This window comes from Paramormyrops kingsleyae, chromosome 2 (assembly GCF_048594095.1).
Source record: "Paramormyrops kingsleyae isolate MSU_618 chromosome 2, PKINGS_0.4, whole genome shotgun sequence".
Taxonomy (NCBI): domain Eukaryota; kingdom Metazoa; phylum Chordata; class Actinopteri; order Osteoglossiformes; family Mormyridae; genus Paramormyrops; species Paramormyrops kingsleyae.
This window is the reverse complement of record NC_132798.1, coordinates 11206471-11226613: the sequence shown is the minus strand read 5'-3', so window position 1 is coordinate 11226613 and position 20143 is coordinate 11206471. Positions and strand designations below refer to the sequence as shown.

General features: G+C 40.8%; 1 protein-coding gene across 1 annotated transcript; it reads right to left on the bottom strand.

The window, feature by feature from the left end:
• Positions 1-4512: 4512 nt before the first annotated feature.
• ppef2a (protein phosphatase with EF-hand domain 2a) lies at positions 4513-20036 on the bottom strand. The gene is given in 14 exon segments (XM_072709219.1): positions 4513-5027; positions 5341-5428; positions 5765-5928; positions 6402-6508; positions 7157-7299; positions 7533-7718; positions 7955-8287; positions 8422-8571; positions 9811-9847; positions 9942-10108; positions 11444-11650; positions 19275-19455; positions 19538-19722; positions 19902-20036. Coding segments are annotated over 14 exon segments (2598 nt in total).
• Between the last annotated feature and the right edge of the window lie 107 nt (positions 20037-20143).

Genomic DNA, 20143 nt, shown 5'->3' with positions numbered 1-20143 from the left:
AACCAGAGTTTTATCTTCTCAGTTTCCACCCTGTCCTTGGAATACATTACATTGTTTTCCTGTCCCACTAGAGTGAGATGGTGAGGGAGAGTTTTTCCCCCTGTGCCTGATCTCCTGGCTCATGCTGCAGTCAGTCAGGTGTAATCTTACAGCCTTTTGATTTCAAGCTGCTCTATCCTCAACAAATATCACATACATTCCTTATGCACAAGATGTACCTGAGATGTGCATAAGTCTACCAGTCATTTGGGAAGCATTGGGATATTAAAGATATCATTCCAGTTATATACTAATTCAGACACCAACTATGAAAGAAATCTCATTAATTCTCAACAATTAACAGGTTAATGATATGCATGAAAATGATATATTGAAGACAATTTTAATTAAAAAGTGAATGCATGTGATTAATTTTTCACTATTATTAAAATTACACTGTTTCACATATATAAAACAATAGGAGAAAATGTGTGAATGTCCCAGACATGCAGTTCTATAGCCTATGCTGAGTTATGGTCACATAATTTGCCCACACAGCTTATATTACAATCACAGATATAGTAACTTGGGGCAGTAGCATGGTGGTTCAATGTTACCTCACAATCACAGATATAGTAACATGGAGCAGTAGCATAGTGACTAAATGTTACCTCACAATCACAGATATAGTAACATGGGACAGTAGCATGGTGGTTCAATTTTACCTCACAATCACAGATATAGTAACATGGAGCAGTAGCATGGTGATAGTAACAAGATAGTAGCAGCTATCTTTTTCAGGTCATTGAAAAGATGTCAATGTTGATGCAACAGAGCTACCATGCAGGATGCATGACCTTAACGTGACCATATTATCATTATCGTTACTCATAGGAGTTGGTCACTGTTGGGTGCGGGAGATGCCAAAAGAGGACAGAAGGACATACAACAGCGGGACAGACAAGGGCTGGAAAAACGGACTGTCCAAAATCCAGACATAGGTCACCTTAATGCATTGCACGTTTACAGCAAAGTATTCCCCACTTGCTACAATGTGATCTTATTTTCATGGCTGTGTTAGTTCTATTTTCATTTTTGTATTACATGTGGTCTGAAGCACACATCCATCTTGGGCTAAATTTGGCCCAAATCAGAATGACTAAACAGCCCAGTTTTCAATAGCTCTTTTCGGTCTAAAGAAAGGTCATGATGGGGTGACTAGATTTAGTCCAAAAAATAACGTCCCATGCACGTCTGGTGCTGGGTGGGATATAGCAACTGTACAGCAGCCAGCTCTGTTTTTCTGTATGGTTATATAGACGTGTGTAACCCTCTGCATTTCCAGACTGAGTAGTGCTGCCTTTGAGATGCAGTGCCTGAGCATTCTGGGAGTTTATTGGTCCTCAGCACCTCTTAGCTGTGATGTCTGCAGGGAGGCAGATGTTACCTGAAGTGACCCACAGGGATAAGGACAAAATGCTGGGGAGAGAGACGCTGCTTCCATGGGCTCATGGGGGGGGGGGGTTGGCTTAAATAGCAACATAAATATCCCTCCCAGATAAGAAAAATATAAACATTTTTGTTGGGAATCCGTGCTTCAAGGATATATTTCTGGCATTTTTCTCTGGAGATTGTTGACTGCATCTTCTTAGTGACTAAATATGGCCTGGGTTTAACATTCTGATGGTTTAATAATCCAGTGTGACTGACTGGCTTAAAGTAGCACATATATCCATAAAGGTATTGGTTATTTATCCCAGAAATGTGCAGATCAGTACAATCCAACCAATAAACATGCACATTTCCTTTCAAGCACTGCTATAATTGGTGGATTAGACTACAACTCTCATGATTAGTGTCAAACTGCAATATGAATGTGTGTATCAAATCAATACACATGTAAGGAGAGTCATACTTTATGGATGAGCAGGGATGGTTCTTTACAAATTTCATATCACCTTTGATTTTCAGTCGTTTTACATACGGCTTCAGCTGGACTCGGAATTCCTTCCTGTTGACATTCAAACCTCATATGGAGATAAGCTGAAGTAAAATCCCTTTTAACATTTTAGCAAGGTTTAAGGAAATCTGAATATAATCCTCAGAAAACCCTAAATGCTCAACTGGAAAATCCGGAACATTCAGCTGTTGTTCGACACTTTACATTGACAGGTCCTCAGAATAATGCGCAGGGTGTCTCAGATTGGATACATGGCAACAGAGAAGCTACTGGTCAGCCATTGTATTGCCTTTCCTGTTAGCTACTCAGTTTTGTTATTTCACACTGTAGCGTATCAGCAAAGCAAACAAAGACACCAGACGGAGAAAAATCCATCACTGGACAGGCAGACCACTACCGGTACTTTTTTCAAGAAACAATAACTTAATTTAGATGGATTCCATAATTAAAAGCAGTAGCAGTCTGGTGACAATGGTGGCCTAATGGTTAGGGAAGTGCACTTATAGCTGAAAGGTTGCTGGTTTGCATCCCTGACCTCATCCTGTGCTGTCCTCACACACTGCTCCCTGGGTGCTGAATCAGCTGCCCCAGCTATGTCATGATGTCACATACGGGTCAAATGCAGAGCACCCATTTCTTTGTGGTGTGTGTGATCACTGATCATTAAATTCTACATAGTCCTGTTTTTTGTGGATTGTTCTCTTTGTAGATATAATTAAGGCTGGACATTTCAGGTGCAGAAAGTAAGAATCCAGACCAAGATTTTGTTTCAACCAACCAGTTGAGTACTCTGTGACTGTGACTCTTTATACTTAACTGGATGGTTGAAACAAAATCTTGGTCTGGATTCTTACTTTCTGCACCTGAAATGTCCACCTCTGGATATAATAGCCCTCAAATCCTGATAAATTCTCACCATGTTGCTTCCTTTCCTTTGTTAGCATTCAGTGACCCACTGCAAAAATAAAAAAAAAGCTAAACATAATGCAACAGATGCCTTTTGTTTGAAATAATAATAAGCATAAACTATAAAACATGCCATTTATAAGAATGCAGTCAAACTCCAGTGCAGTGGAGAAAATTCCCTTTGAATTATTTCCATCTGACTTCATATAATTCATCAGAAAGCACAAAGGTTGGGTAAAGTAGCTTCTAGTGCCAATGTAATGCCATGTTGTTGGCACTTGAAGTGGGTCATAGTACAAGAATGCTGGTTTAAGAAGCTGGGTTTGTATCTCGGTGAAATCACTCAAGGGACAATGCATCTGTAGGAGGGGGCTGCATCCCTGCTCTGCGACTAAATCTGTTGACATTTTATACAAAAGTTACTAATTAAAACATAACAGTGGGGGACAGAAAGCACTGAGTCCACAGAGCTCTCATTGACATACATTGTTCATTAATAAAGAATTATGGTAATTTATCAATCTATCGTCTGACCCCTTAGCCTGGTCAGGATTGTGGGGGGGCTGGAGCGGATCCCAAGCAGCAGAGTGTAGAAGGCTGGGGTACACCCCCGGACAGGATGCCAGCTCATCACAGAACATATTATACATATGTTTGCTTCATGTTTAAAAATGACAAAAAGTTTGGGGTTATTTGGGGTATTTGAGAAATACTCATTGGGCTCATTCATGATTACAGACACAGCCACTGTTGGTTTGCTGTATATGTACAACTCTAGATTTTATTCTGCATGGTTTTTATGAATGAAAACCCAAAATGCACATCAAGGCATCACAGATGCCAATGGGATTTTTACAAGCGGTCAAATTTGAAAGTCACATTCACACTCAGCATGATCATATTAATGTTTGGAATTCTTTACACTTAACTCAGTCATAAATAATATGTTGTAATCATTTGCAAGATTCTGCTTTTGTAAATGTGATAATTTTGGACATTAACAGTTCTCCATTTTTCTTGTTGTAGTATTTTAGAATTTTGTTAGATTTAGGCTGCATGAGAAAAGAATTAAACCATTCCTGTAATAAAACTGGATATATAATATATTTTAGTGTCAAGCTATTTGAACTTAATAATAATATTTCTCCAATAGTGTTATGACTGATATTGCTTGAATCAGCAAAATTGTGAACCTCCAGCTGCTAAGGCTGAGCTCACAGTGTATTTTCTAATTATTATACATTATTTAAACCACTGAGGAATATCACTTATAAAAACAACTGGTTCATATGCAAATCTTGATGTCTAGAACTAAACTGAACAATTATGGCTAAAACGAGTGATATTGCCATTGAAAACTGACATACCAGCAGGTGATCTGGGATTTGCTAATTGGATTTAACTCACACATTTAAATACCAGGCAATCAGGGGCTTAATTACCAAAATCAATATTTTCAAAATCTCAGTATCACACAAACTAGAAAAAGAATGTCAGGTTATGACTAAAAGCTTGACTAAAAGTGACTTCTTTACATGTCCTTGATTGCTTGGATAGGAAACAGAATAGTCCAATGGCTTATCAGAGCATATCTTGTCAGATGACTTCTCATTAAATACTGGCTAGTCAGACAGTTGTTGGTTGGATACTGTATTGTCAGATACTGGTTACTCAGGCACCAGGTCGGCAGATATCTGCTGGTCCGACATTGACCGGACATACTGTAGATGGGTGGATAATGATTGGTCAGACATTAGTTGGACAGAGTCTGGGTGGGTAGATACTGCCTGGACAGACTCAGGCTGGGTGGACATAGACAGGTCAGACATTGGTTGGACAGACCCCAATTGGGTAGATACTGGCTCATCAAATATTAATCGGGCAGACACTGTTTGGGAAGTTAACGGTTGGTTTGACATTTCTTGTTTAGACATTGGATTGGCAGATGTTTGTTGTTCAGGCAGCTTCTCAGTGGTTCTTCTCTGGAGGCCTTGCTCGTTCTCCAAACGGCTCTTGTCCACTAGTCGGAAAGCCTCCATGAACTCATTGATGTCAATGCTCCCATCCCCATTGTCATCGATGGTGATAGCCAATTTAGAAATCGCCTCGTCACTGATCTCCATATTCAAGTAGGCACTGAGAAGTTTCCATATCTGATGAAAATCCTCTAGGGAGATGAGGCCTTTCAGAGAGAAAAGGATCAGCTGGTCTAGTTCTAACTTATGTAACTGTGTGTAATGGCTAAGTAGGGCCTAAAGAACATTTTGGAAGTGAAGTGAAACAGTCTGTGTTGTCAGGTTACAGGGTGTCATGGAGAAAAAAGGCAGTATGGACAGAAAAATATGACAACATGAACTCATCAATAGATCGTTGGTGAGCCCTTCATAAAATTACATAGCTAGAGGTCTTGCAGAAGTCTTGGCATGTGCTTTGACAAAGCAATGTTTTTGGGGATTGTATTTTTGAATAGTGACACATGGTTTTTAACAGCTTACCAGAGTGATCAGTGTCCACTATCCTGAAAATGGTCTCAAGTGTAGAGCGATGCCTGTACACCATATCCAGCAGGGTCTGGTGGATGTGCTGCTTTAAGAATGAGACAAGTTCAGTCAGATTTACAGCAAGCCAATGTCTCCTGCTCTTTTCATTGCAGCTTCGACTTCCTCAAGTGGGATAGAGTGGGATGCTGAGCACAGACTCAAGTCTGCTAACTTCAGTTTCTGTCAATGACAGCTATCTAATGTGAATTTAAAAAACAAATATTAATGGTTATTTCAAGTCTGCCATTTGACTGAATGCTGTTAATGATGTGAAAGACAAGTCAAGAGATGATTTTAAGGTTAATTTTACAGTAACGGTAATTCTCTGGTTGTCTGAAAGATGCAGGGTACATTTTTCAGCCTCCACATATGCTCTTACTTCAGTGTCAGGTTCTTTGACTGCAAGCTCACGGAACCAGGCCTGATAGTCAATCTTGCCATCAGAAGTGTTGGGCACCAGTTGTGAGCGCAGGACTCTCCATGGGACGCCTAATTGCAGAACTGCCTCCACTGCGCAGGCCCAGTCATTTACGCTGATCCAACCTGTTTTGTTGAACAGTGCCTCAGTTCTAACAGCCACACACTGGCAGTTACAGAGTTAAAAAAATCCATCATCAGCTGACCCCATGCTACTCAGAGTGGGTGGCACAGAACATTAGCAGCAGATTGCTCGTAATTTTTTCCTTTGGTAATAGCAATCAAGGTATTAATGTATCAAAAATAATTATGTTGGAGAGAATAGCTTTTAGCAGGTAGCATGATCTCCAGAGCTGGAGTGGATGCAGCTTCTCCCTGTTTTGCATGGGATACTGCAGTCATCTCCCACAGTCCGTAAAGGAACATGGAGGAAACACCTTTAATTTTAATGAGCACATTTTTAATGAGAATTCCTTCCGAAAGCTTGATTGCTGAGAATGTCAGCATTGAGAATGCGCCCCCTGGAGGGCTATGCTGCAGTGAGACACATGTCATAATTGCCCATCCAGGGGTTACTCTATAGGTTGGGTATGCTCTACCTGTGTTCTCCTTGTCAAACTCCTGGAAGGCACGGATGAGGTCAGGGCGGTGAGAAAACAGCTGCTCCCTGAGGACCTTGAGAGCAGAGTGTTCAGTCCAGCCCACTCTGGGGACAAGCCAATGGGATGCTTGATATACTATGTGAATACGGATATAGCCCTAGCACATGAAATATCTAATATGCAGCACCAGTCAAAAGTTTAGACACACTAAGCTGCCGACAAAGGAGAGTCATAGTGTGTCGCATCACTTGAGCTTGGCACCTGACCTAAACACAGATGATTTTGCAGGACTTTGAACAGAGAGTGAAGGAAAAGCAGCCAATGAGTGTTCAGCATATGCTGGAACTCCTTCAGGACAGCTCATGAAAGTGGCATTGAGGGGACAGTAGGGTCAACCAGTCCCTGGAGCAATTGGGGTTAAGGGTCTTGCTCAAGAACCCAATGATGGGATCACTTTGCTGATCACAGAATTTGAGCCGGCAACCCACAGATCCTTTATTCAAAAATGTAGAGAATTGTACTTTTCTAAGGGTAGGTGTGCTCAAACTTTTGACTGGTACTGGTAAAATTGAAGCAGCCTGTGCTACTGTACTATACAAAAAGCTCAACTCATTTGAGCTTCTGGATTGGATATGCATTCTGAACAGCTACAGTTCTCCAGAGATGCTGATCCATAAACATATTGATACTACAGAAAAATAACTAATGCGAATCTAGAGACCTAATTAATGACCTAGAAGTTCCTCTTTAACCTTTGCTTCAAGGTAAGCTCTCGTGTCGTGTTGCTGGCCTGGTACTGAACTAAATGGGGCGCTAGGTCTGAGCCCAGTGTGACGTAAGCTCCTCTGTTGCTTCCCACTTCGTAGTAGTTGGATGCAGAAAAAAGCGTCAAAACCTATTCACAGGAAACAGGAAAAACTGAAACTTTTTCACAGATAAAAGCAAGAGTCTTAAACACTTGACATATTGTGCCCCCTGACTAGGATATATTACAATGACCACATGCTTGTCACATGCTTTTGAAAGCTGCACCATCTCATACTCACCGAGTAGCTAACCAGAGATTTCCCACTACAGGAATTCACTACAGCCCAGTAGTTCTGCACAAAGAGGTTCTCTGCCTCTTACCTTGCGGTTATGGCAGAATTCATAGCCCTCCTGCTTGCACTCATGAGAGCGGATGAGTAGCTGCAAGTGGTGTTTACTCAGAACCTGTTCTGTCACATCTGGGCCCCAGTAGCAGCCGCCACCCCGTCCCTCATTGGGGATGCAGCCCTCCTGGGACATGGGGTCGCTCCATAGCAGATCCACGACCTACCGGAAATGGATAGACTGCCATCACCAGTATAGGCTGCATTCAGAAGAGGGTGGAGTCAGAATGCATACAACATCCTCAGGCTCGACTAAGAATCCCTGGTAATTGGGTCATTCCTGGTGGGCCATTACGGAGCTTACAGAAAATTTCCAGAATCTGGGAACCAAGTAAGCAAAAGGGAGAGAGATGTGGGATACGCTGCTGGTCCCAGCCTCACAATCACTGTGACAGCTACCTGTTTCCATTCCTCATCGCTGACATCACTGGGATGGCAAGCACCTAGACTGGAGTCTTCGGAAGTAGGATGGAACAGGTCGTGGATGGACACACTGCACCTGGCCTTCCGGCGACACTCCTCCAACTCATCCTCCACAGGACGCGCCACGCAGCTGGAGAAGTCTTCAAGGGAGCGGCGGTGTAAGTCATTCCTCGAGCCAAGGGGATTAGCATCGGCCATGGAGGCTTGTCTCTGGCTGCATTTGCTGACCTTGGAGACCCAATCAGAATGCATGAAGAGCCATCTCTCTGACATCGGTTTCTTCTTTGGTGGACGTAAGGCTGAGACATACTGGGAGACGGCATCAGCAGACATAAGTTGTGAGACACCAAAACTTCCAAAATCTGTGCCATTTTGTTTCTGCACCCCATGACTAACACAGCGTTTTGCCGGCTGACACTGTGAGGCTCCTCTGAACCACTTACTCTGTGCCTGTCCATTTTGGCAATCAGGCTGAGATCAGTGGTGTCGGAAATTCCACCATGCAAAATCAGCACCTTGTGGTCAATCACTGTTGCCAGGGGCAACCAGCGGAAGATCATTTGCAGAAGCTTCAGAATCCTTCTCCCATGCACCTGCATAAAGAGCACCAGGTCGTCCAGAGGAAACGTTTTTATTCACTTTATGCCTGTACATCTTGATCAAAAAATTATGTGCAGTATTCCTGCCTGGAATGTTGAGGATTTCATCCTGGGCCTAGCAGAGTTATCATAGCACCATTGGTCCCTTGAGTAAGGTCCTTAACCAGAGCTGGATGGCCCTATTCTCCAACTACAAGCTTTTACTCTGTTGTCCTCACAAAAATAGTCTGTTATATAAATGTATAAAATTCATAGAAAACTGCATTAACTGCGATCTACGGCAAAAACTTCGAACACCATGCTCTACTAACTCCGATGATAAATACCGTTGGTTCATAGGCACATTAAAATAATGGAGATGGGGTGCTAACTCAGGTGGTTTGTATTTTATTAGAGCCTCATCGTGTGTTACACAGAAACTTTTCAGCATTATACCTTCATCAGTGTGCAATTTCAGAAGATCATTGGGTAGTATATAAAGACAATACAATCATACTTCCATAGCTAGCTAATATTTTCCAGATGGGTCATCGAGATACTCAATCAGTATCATCTGTTCATTCATGGCCACACCCCACAGGTGTTACCCATACTGGTCTTTAGGACCCCAGAGAAAATAACAAGGCAACTGCGAGAGCTCTTAAAAAAAACATTTACTCAAAACATTAAAAATAAAATACAGTACAGTCATCATCTAACTAGGCTGACTCTGGGGTATGTGTATTACTGTCATTAATGAACCAGAACGTATGTTAAAAGTGGGTCTTTCACAATAGAGGACTGAACGTCGTATAGCATCATAAGAATAACTCACAAACAATTATAGTGGAACGGGCAGGGAGTTGACTACCCAAGACGACTGCGCTACTGTGTACTAGGAACTTTATAATCCTACGGATTTACCAGGAAGTGACACACATTATATCGCCCTTAACATTAATCCTACTGCACTCAGACAGCCCTTGGTATTTGAAATCCTCCACCATTCTTGGTAAAGGGATTGAGCTAAGGTTTCCCAGTCATGTACTGGGTTTTGAATGTTTTGTAACCGTGAAGTAACTTCGTACTGAAAGAGGAATCTTGCGCTCATGTACAGGTAGCGTGAAGAACTGCACTGATGTGTCAGCGGGAAGAGCTAGGATCCCTCAGCATAAGTTATTTATAGAACAACAAAAGAAAGTGAACCATTTCTAAACATCTTAAAGACCTAAAAAAAACAGGTGATGGACTTACTCTATATTTCCCCAGAACTTCTTTGGTAAAGCCATATCTGGAAAGGAACATACCAAATTCACGAATACATAAAAGTTTCTAATTTACACTCTAAAGAAGCTTGAAAATGCGCTCCAGACTATTTTTAGTACCTCAAATTGACAATGTGGTCTTCATGATTTCCCCTGTTAAGGTGGACATCACTGGGATAAACCAGGAGGAATGCAAACAGGATGAGGAGTATCTCAACTGAGTCTTTTCCTCGATCCACAAAGTCCCCATTAAAAACATACGGCTTCTCCATCGACGGCATGCCATTCTGAGAACATAAGAACATAAGAACATAAGAAATATACAAACGAGAGGAGGCCATTCGGCCCATCGAGCTCGCTTGGGGAGAACTTAACTAATAGCTCAGAGTTGTTAAAATCTTATCTAGCTCTGATTTAAAGGAACCCAAGGATTCAGCTTGCACTACGTTATCAGGAAGACTATTCCATACTCTGACTACACGCTGTGTAAAGAAGTGCTTCCTTAAATCCAGTTTGAAATGTTCTCCCGTTAAATTCTGTTAAAGGTTAGATTAGATCAACTTTATTGGTCCCAGAAGGAAATTCTAATGCACACGGCAGCAAGTACGTAGCACACAGAAGGCACGTATATAGGAGACAAGTGAGGGGAAAAGATGTACCTAATCTGGCCAGAATGTGTATGTTCTTTGTGAAGGTCGGAAAATTAAGAGAAAGGGTTTACTGGTTTCATAGGCCTATTTGTTTTGTGCAGTTTTAATTAATTATGGCGTTTTGAAAGATATATCAGGAAGACATGGAATGTATGTATAAACACGTTGTTACGTTGGTTTACTATTGTATCATGAGGCAGGTTAACATGCTGTAGGACAGTTTCAAAGTAACAAAACTGCTTGTGTTACAGAAATAAAGCAACTTAGATGTGGCAACAACTTAGACCGGCTTTTATTTTCTGATATACGTCAGAGGAGTAAATGTTATACCGCTTTTATTTTCTGATATACGTCAGAGGAGTAAATGTTATACCGCTTTTATTTTCTGATATACGTCAGTATATGTAGTAAATGTTATAGACACTTTAGAAGAAACATTAAATATTAAACACCAGATCAGTATTATAAAGCAAATAAAAACACAAAACAGACTGTGTAAAATGGAATACAGCAAGTTCTGAGTACGTTACACCTCAGTGTAGCTACTACAGGCAAATCAGCTATAAACATGCGGCTTCTCGTAGTGCGTCGTATTTGGAGTCGGCAAATGGCTGCTTGATTCAACTCTCATTTAAATTCACCCAAACCACCGAAACGACGATTTTCTTAAATGTATAGTGTAGATGCTGTATGGTTTAGTCACCAAAAGTCATGAGCACTGTGATGACACAACATAAGATAGCCTGACTGTTACCCCCACACAGGGATATAGACAGGCATGCACAACTTTCCCAGAAGTAATGTGTAAAAAAAAAAAAATTGAGTCTAGGAGAATAGGGGAGTGGAGTCCTTGCACATCGCTGAATGTTTTCTTATTTGTTTGATGTTTTAAGGTGGTCTTAAGGCAATCAAGCCTATGGCTGACTGAGAAGCAGGCTGTGTCTCTGCTCCACAGGTGAGCCTGGCCAGCACTGCTGGTCTGCGCAGGTGCCGCACGGCTTGGGGGAGCAGCTGCAGCAGGCCTATGTGGTGCTGCCCCTCTGGCACGTGAGGCGGGGGCTGCCTGGGCTGCGGCCCACTAACCCCGCGACACGGGAGACCCTGAGCCCCCACGACGCCCCCTCGGCAGTCAGCGATGCGTGCGGGCTGCGCTTCGACGTCACCGGCCCCTTCGCCGGCCTACGTGGGAGTCGGTCCGCCTTCTGCGTGGAGACGGATCCGCCGCTAAGCATTCTGGGAAGGGACTTGAGGTGCCCGCCTTTCATGGTGACAACTTGGCTACGACAGCGACCGCCACCCGCTTAGCCAGCGGGCTGCTCACATTACCTGACTTGCTCATGTAGAGGTTAACCAAGAGGTTCACTCTACAGTGACTGCAATGAAACCTTTTATCATGACTTAGTGTTGGGGAAGTTAGTCACAAAAGTAATGCAATACAGACAGTTCAGCTCCCGAAAGTGAAAATCCAGACCAAGGTTTTGTTTCAATCAACCAGTTGAGTACTCTGTGACTGTGACTCTTTATATTCAACTGATTGGTTGAAACAAAACCTTGGTTTGGATTTGTACTTCCTGGACCTGAACTGTCTGTAATGGATTACTTTTGTGATTAACTTACCTAACACTGGACATAGTTATTTGTCAACATACATCAACAATGTATTGAAGGATATAGCAAAAGTAAGAATATGGCATTCAAATATTATGTATATAGTATTCTGCAAGAAATGTATCTCTATATTACATTAATAAATATATATGAAATATGTATAGTGTATGAGCCACAGAAAACACACCATAAGCTTTTCATGCTCACAGAAACATTAGGAAGACTCATGAACACTGTGAGGAATTAGAAAAATGTTGAAAATACTACATTTAAAGAGACTATTATAATATTCTGTGATGACTTAAGGAGCAGAGCTAATTGAATCAAATTACCATTTAGTCGGGTGACTGAACATTCAATTTTAAAATTGTCCAATCGGATCATTCCATTTACAAACTATGATATAGCATATATATATATAGTATACAGATATAATAATATACTTTCTCTTATGGCAGAATCTTTGGTAAATTTGGCTTAAATGATAAATTACTGTTCTATACTTGCCACATGTAGGTGCTATTGAATGTATAGAATGAGAATGTACCTGAGCAGAGGTGACAGAGCGTAAGCTTTTCCAGTCCAGTCTACTTATAGGAAAGCAATAACTATACCTTGCAAAGTCTCTCACTGTCCATTTTATGTGCCTTGTTCACCTATTTAAATAATATACTGATATATTGTGTAAAAACTATTTGCATTTCAGAATTAAAGAGTTTCTTCAACAACAAATAGTTTTATGGTTCATTTATCATAGATTTGGCCTTAATGGATTTGATTTTCACAGCAGCATAACATCAAAATTAGTTTTAGATTCAGCAGAATTGTGAAATGAGGGAAACGCCCACTTAGTATTGCACTTAATAAGTTTTACTATCTTCATTAATATTAAACAACAAATGGTATAATACCCAAATGGCTCTGCTCATGTTATATTGCTGTCAGACCCGCTGTGAGCAAGGAGTTAAAATACAGCTCTGGAAAAAATTAAGAGACCAGAGCACAATTTTTTTGTTTCACTCATTTCTTGATTGGTTGGTGTTTGTCTGTGAATAATCTAGTCTAATAAATTCTGTTGCAAACTGCAGCCTGGTTCTTCTCAGTTTCTCATTAATGAAGAGCTTATTCTTTGCTTTATGGGTCTTCAGTCCTGCTTCTAGCTCTGATACAAACTGTCCTAGCAGTGCACCTCACACCTGCACTTAATGTTCCTCGTTGCTTTTTAAGGTCACTTTATGTCACCCTCTGATTCATGAGAAACTGTCGGTTAAGTTAACGGTCGCCTCTGGCATTAGAAAGTCACTTATGCCCTCTACTGGTTTTGGTTATTCCCAGTGTCTCCTGCTTCACCTTATTCTTGTGTACTGCTGTCTCAGAAATGTTGAGCATGGAAGCAACCTGACTTGCAGCCTTCTGCCAGCAGAACCAGGATTAAACCAGGATTTAAAAATGCAGATAAAAAAAAAAAGTATAAGGAGTGGTCTCTTAATTGTTTTCAAAACTGTATATATAAATAAAGTTAATTCTCCAAAACTTCTATATATTTTACTTTGTCCAGATAAAAGGACTGTTCACCGGATCTAATCAGGCAACTTAAACTTTAAGCCCCTGACTATAACTGAGAAATGGCTTCTTTCTAAAAGGTGATTTAGTTTCTGCATCAGGACTACATTTGATGTAACAACCCAGATGAGAGCAAAAAGTTCTGTGAGTTTTTACATTCTCTTTAATGGTTTTATAATCAGAATAAAGCAAGTTGCGGTTGGAGGATTTTTTGGTGAGCCGCTCTGCTTGTGCCACCTACTGTGATGAGAAGAGAGGCGTGTCTGCGTCAGTGCAAAAAGAACAATCACAAGGCACGGCCTTTATCTAGCTTCTGAACTGTCCTCTATTCAGAGCTCTTGCTCAACAATGGATAGTGAACCAGTGCCAGGGCATTGAAGGGATCCTGCCAAGGCCACTACAAAGGAAGCCATGAGGGAATGAAAGGTGATTACACACAGGAAACAATGTAACCACATGTGATTACCAATTTTATTTTAATAATATAAAACAATATTTTTATAGGCATTTTTAGTGTCGTAGTACATGACTTACATTTTCAAGCTTTAAAAAGCTGTTTTTTTTATCATTTAAGTAGATCTAAGATTTTATCTAGATCTACTTAATCTATAACATAATGTGCACAAATAAATGAAAGTAAAAGATTAGGCATATTGATTAGTAAATTGAAGTTTTAATTCATGGCATACAAGCACATCATTCCTATCCAAACACTGACAATTGTTGTGGTTTTTCCTTCCCAGCTAATCAGGAGTCAGGAGCCACTCGTGTAGATCTTCAGGTTCAGTCTTAATTGCATCCATGCTGCATTTCCAAAAACGAAAAAGGAAACATTAGTTGATCAAGCATATTCTTTTATTATGTCTTTTATTATTAATATATGTTTTTATTATGATTGTTTTCCATTGAAAATTTTTGATTAGTGAAATTAAAGTGTATTTAGGGTAATGGTCAACTGCAGGAAATGACAGGAGCATTATTTTATATTTGTTGTCTATACTGATATTAAAGTAAATAAAACCTAGACGAATCCCATCCCTTTTGTCAGTTACCTCCCAAAATACACAAAGAACATTGTTTTAAATATTATTGCTTTTTCTAGCAATATAGCACTGATAATCATGCTTAGAAACAAAAACCCATCCATATTGATTAGGACTGATTGATCAACTGTGTCAGTATTGCACAGTGAAGCACTCCAAAGCATATATGAATTATATTTAGCTTTCCAGAAACATAAGTGTACAGAAAGACAATCAAGAAAAATAAGCCTTTTACAAAATGCTTAAGTCATGACTTCCCATTCCCAATCCTTTTGCTTACGCTTCTTTTCAAAAACCCCAATCTCATAAACAGGGAGAGAATCAAATTTTCCTCTATGTTGCCTTTTTGCATTAACACTTCCGTAAAGTCTACGTATTTAAGATATTTTTTGCGTAAATCCGGATTTACTTATGTCAGTTTTATGTCGAGAGTGGCCTGTATAGTCAAGCGGGCTTCAGAGAATTAAATATATATTCATAAACAATGCTGAGTTATTACACTTTATTAGAAAGCAAAGTTTCAAAGGTTGTTTTATGGTAGTGATTAACACTTTTAAGTTGCCTTAATGACCCCTATCACACTGCGGTAGTTCAGCCAGTGCTCAGTGTTCCGCATGAGCCGTTGGTGAGTGAGCCTGAAGAACAATAATCTGGGTTCTATTTTACAGAATCTGAAATAGTTTTCAACACAACTGCGTCTCATGCACGCAATGAGGTCTATTACACATTTCGAAGTCCCTCACAAAATCCCTGACAGTCTGTAGGTTCTTATGAGATCCTGCAGTCTTCAATACAGCCTGGGGGTTCTGTAGCTCATTTCAGGCTCTTTTATAGACTAAGGTTCATTGCAGTGGGTCAGTTATTTGATTTTATGTGACTGATTCCCATCCACCAGAACCTCTTTATGGCTGTTACTTGTTGCACTCTCCTTAGGACGAGGGATTTAGGTTAGCACATATAGGCCAGAAAGTGCCAGAGCTATGTTTTGCCCCCCCCATTCATGTTTGCCTCCCCCACTGCAGTATCAGTCTCTCTGGGTACCTTATGTACTTACTCACATAAAGGCTTCCCCCGCCTACACTTATTGGTCTAGTCCCTCCCCTAGCACTGAATAAGTTGAATTTGACATGACAGCACCCCCCCTCCTTGTTTTTTTTTACAAAACAGAGATGTCGGCACCACCATGTAGTCTGAAAACAGACAAGCTACCCCCCTGAATTCAAATGAAAATGAAACCTTAGGTGTTTACAGCTTTGGGCTACCCTCATTTTTGTGCCCGTTCCCGTGATTTTGGTGGGTGTGACTGCTATTTCTAACACAGTACCCTGCCTTCACTGGATTACAGTGCAGCTATAGAGGTCTGACTGAAATGCTGAAATGCCCACTGAAATCTTTCACGGAATCAATCAGCCGTGAGTGTGCTGTGAATTGATTATGTATGGTACACACAGTATGCTATAAATCCACAAAAGCCTAGGCCACAGACCTGGATAAGATGCTAGCTCAGCACTGGGCACACACTGAGGAAAATTTAAGTAGACCAGTGCACCTAAACTGCTCATTTTTGGACTGCACAAGTGAACAAAGGGGAATGTGTACATTCCAAACACACACATTGAACCCACATCTGTAAATGCATGAAGGTGATACCCACAGAGCCGCTACATAATCCTTGCAGATGATTGGTCAGAATAGTACTCAGACTGACCAATCACACAAAATGAAAATTTTGACCAGCTTTCCACTCAAGTAAAGGTTGGATTCTCAAGCCACTCCTTGTTACATCTGGTATAAAAGCAGACCAAACTCAATGATAAGTAACGAAGGACGCAACTTTTTGGCTGCCCTGTAATGTGTCTTTTTTATTAACTAGAGCTTATGCTGTACTCCCAATATGATTCATCTAATGTGTCCTTTGTAAGTCTTCAAATGTAATTACCGCCATAGAACTCAGATCACTGCCGTGTGTTGTGAGTTGGAGACCCCTAGTGGCAATGAAGTTATTTACATGCATCACAGACAAACGCAAATACAGTCGGCCCACCATAACCGGGGGACTGGTTCCAAGACCCTCCGCGGAAAACAATAATTTCAAAGTCCCTTATATAAAACAGCATAGTATTTACATGTAACATACACACATCCTTCCGCATACTTTAAATCATCCCTAGAATATTTATCATGCCTAATACATACTAAATGCTATGTAAATAGTTGTTATATTGTACTGTTTAGGGAATAACGACAAGGAAAAGAGTGTGGCCAGTAAAACCATCATTGTACACAAAGAAAATATAATTATAAACAGGGAAAATATAAATTCAGTCTCTCTCTCTTTCTCTCTCTGTCACACACAAATACACACACACACAGGTTTGTAAATATGTATTTCTGGGGACATTCTATTCATTTCTATGTGGGAAAACTCTAATCCCAACATGGCAACCTTAACCCCTACCCAGCCCTATCCTTAACCATAAGTAACCAAACTAAATACGAGACTTTTGGAATTTTTGAAAAATGTTCCCCACCATGTCAAAATAATAGGTGTTTATTACATTGTGGCGGACATTTGGGCTGCACAATGTCATATAAACATAATCCACACAAACAAACACACAAAGTGTTAAAACTCACCAACACCGAAAACTACACATCACTTCATTTGCATGGATTCAGAGTAGTGCTCGGCAGGTGGCAAATTCCAGATTTCTGGATCATTTTTGATCTCAGGTTGTTGCATCCGCGTATGTGGAACCCGCAGATAGAGGGCTGACAATACATACTGAATAAGGGACAGGGTATGCAATTTTAGAAGATTAATTATGGGCTCCCTGAGAAATGTGGTAATTGATGTATGTTATAGCAGATGGTATAGTAGCTAAAGGCTTGAGGCTTTGAATCCCAGTCACCCTGCTATGTGTGTGGAGTTTGCTTATTCTTCCTGTATCATACAGGTTTCTTCTGGGTACTCCAGTCTCCTCATATAATACAATGACATGCAGCTATGCTAAGTAGCATCTTTATATTGCCATGGCATGTGACTGTGTGCAGAGGTGGAGATTTCAGGTCCAGAGAGTACAAATCCAGGCCAAGATCTTTATACTCAACTGGTTGGTTGAAACTAAATCTTGGTCTGGATTTGAACTTCTCTGCACCTGACAATCTCCACCTCTGACTGTGTGTATGTATGTCTCCCGTGATGCCCAGGGTGTACTCCCTCCTTGTGTACAATGCTGCCTGCTCTAGCCACCATCCCCACCCCTAATATCCTGGCCAGGATGACTGTATGATATCTTATGATTGTTTTCAACCTTCCCAAGTTCTCCCACACCACTCCTTTGCTGCGCTCCCTACACTGGCTTCCTGTGGCTGCCCGCATCAGATTCAAAACACTGATGCTCGCATACAAAGCCAAAAATGATCTGGCTCCATCCTACCTAAAAGACCTCATCACACCCCGCACTGCACCACGATCTCGCCGATCCTCCAGCACAACTCGACTGGTCCCACCACCCCTCAAGGCACAAGGAAGACACACCTCTCGGCTCTTCTCTGCTCTGGCACCAAGTTGGTGGAATGAACTCCCCCTAGACGTCCGAACAGCTGAGTCACTGAATGTCTTCAAAAGACGACTTAAAACACACCTTTTCCAGAAATACCTGAATTAACACTTCTGGCATTATGCTCTGTTTTTTCCTTTTATAAACAGAGTATTAGATCGATGGTATTCATAGCCTTGGTTTTATTGAGCTAGTATCGGGAAAAATTCATTGTAGAGTCTTAAAGCACTTATGTAAGTCGCTCTGGCTAAGGGCGTCTGCCAAATGCTGTAAATGTATAAATGTAAATGTATGATCCATTGAATTTTGTCCACAAGCAGTTTAAAATGCGGAAATCTGCCATTTGTGCTGTCCTACTATGGAATAATATTTAGCACTATATAACGTAGAATATAAGTATTATGCTATTATTAAAAAGTATGCCAAATATCCATGATGTAATCATTACAATGTAAACATTATAATGTAATCAACACAATGTAATCAATTGATTATGTATTTGCACCTTCTATTAGCCTAAGAGTTTTTGTTAGCTACTTTGTTAGCCCTGAATCTATGAATATCCACTTTTATTAGTGTATACTTTATCACTATGTTAAAGGAAAATATATTATCAACCCTCTAGTTAGTCAATGTGCAACAGGCTGAAGCTGCCAAGGTTTACTACTGAAGTTCACCAGAAGTTCACGGCTGAGCATTTTTTAAAAATCAAGTGGAGATGGTCACTCTACAATTATGTTCAGCCGAGGGACCAAACAGTAAAAGAGATGATTGATAAACTTATCATCTAGGGGTGTGGATCAAGGGAGGAAACAACGATGGTGATTGGTTGAGGGAATGATGATGCTTAAGTGACGAGATATTGTTACATGATAAGAAAATGTATAAAAATTAGTGTAAAACAGTATTGGACACACTCCTGCAGGGTGTCCAGTCTTGGCTGTAACCTCGCTGTTGCAATAAAGACTGAATCTGAAGATCTACACAAGCGGCTCCTGACTCCTGATTGGCGGGGGAAGATAAAACCACAACACTACTTGTGGCAGACTCATTCCGCAGCCCAGCGAGTCTGACCACGGTCCAGTTGATGTACTCCATCTTCAGATATTGCTCCATCTCATACATGTTCATCAAGACACTTCTAATTATGGGCAGCAGCAAGAAATGGATGAGGAAGGGTGACTCAGTGCCCGACTCCGCTTTTAAAGTAGAAGCAGACGTATCTGCACATTAACATGCCGTTCAAGTTAATGACTTTCAGGGAATTGTTGACAGGGTTTTCCCTTTGTTACCAGGAAGTCATAGAAATGGGCCGGTTCACCATGACCTCGTGCATTGCGCTGTCTACTGCCTTCATGGAGGTGGTGTAGCCGGTTACTCCGAACCACCAGGATGGTGACAAGCCCAGACAGGAAATAACAACTGTAAAATGAAACTTGAGATTGTTCTCTGAAAATATGTCACCCTATACCACCTGGTGATGTGTCAAAAAACTTTAAATGTACCATGTTTATCAAAGCAAACACTCAGTCCTCTTCTGGCTTCAGATTTGTCCAGTGATTCCACTTGACTGAGTATAAACAAACAGCAATACAAATCATTTAACTTCTCTACCTACCGTACATTTAGAATACCTTTACTGATAAAGATTACCTTGAGATTTTCGTGGATGGTTATCATTTTGCCAGGATATCTTACGATGGCAGTTATCACGTGATCATGCGGGAGCGCCTGGCTGACCAGTAAATGCCCAGTTTGTCATGTTGCTCCCAGCACCACAATCTTCATTTTGGACCACTGAGAAGAAGGACCCCCAAATTCCCCTAAACTCACTGTATACACCTCGGGATAGACACTACAACAATATAACATCTATTTAATATATTAATCATGCA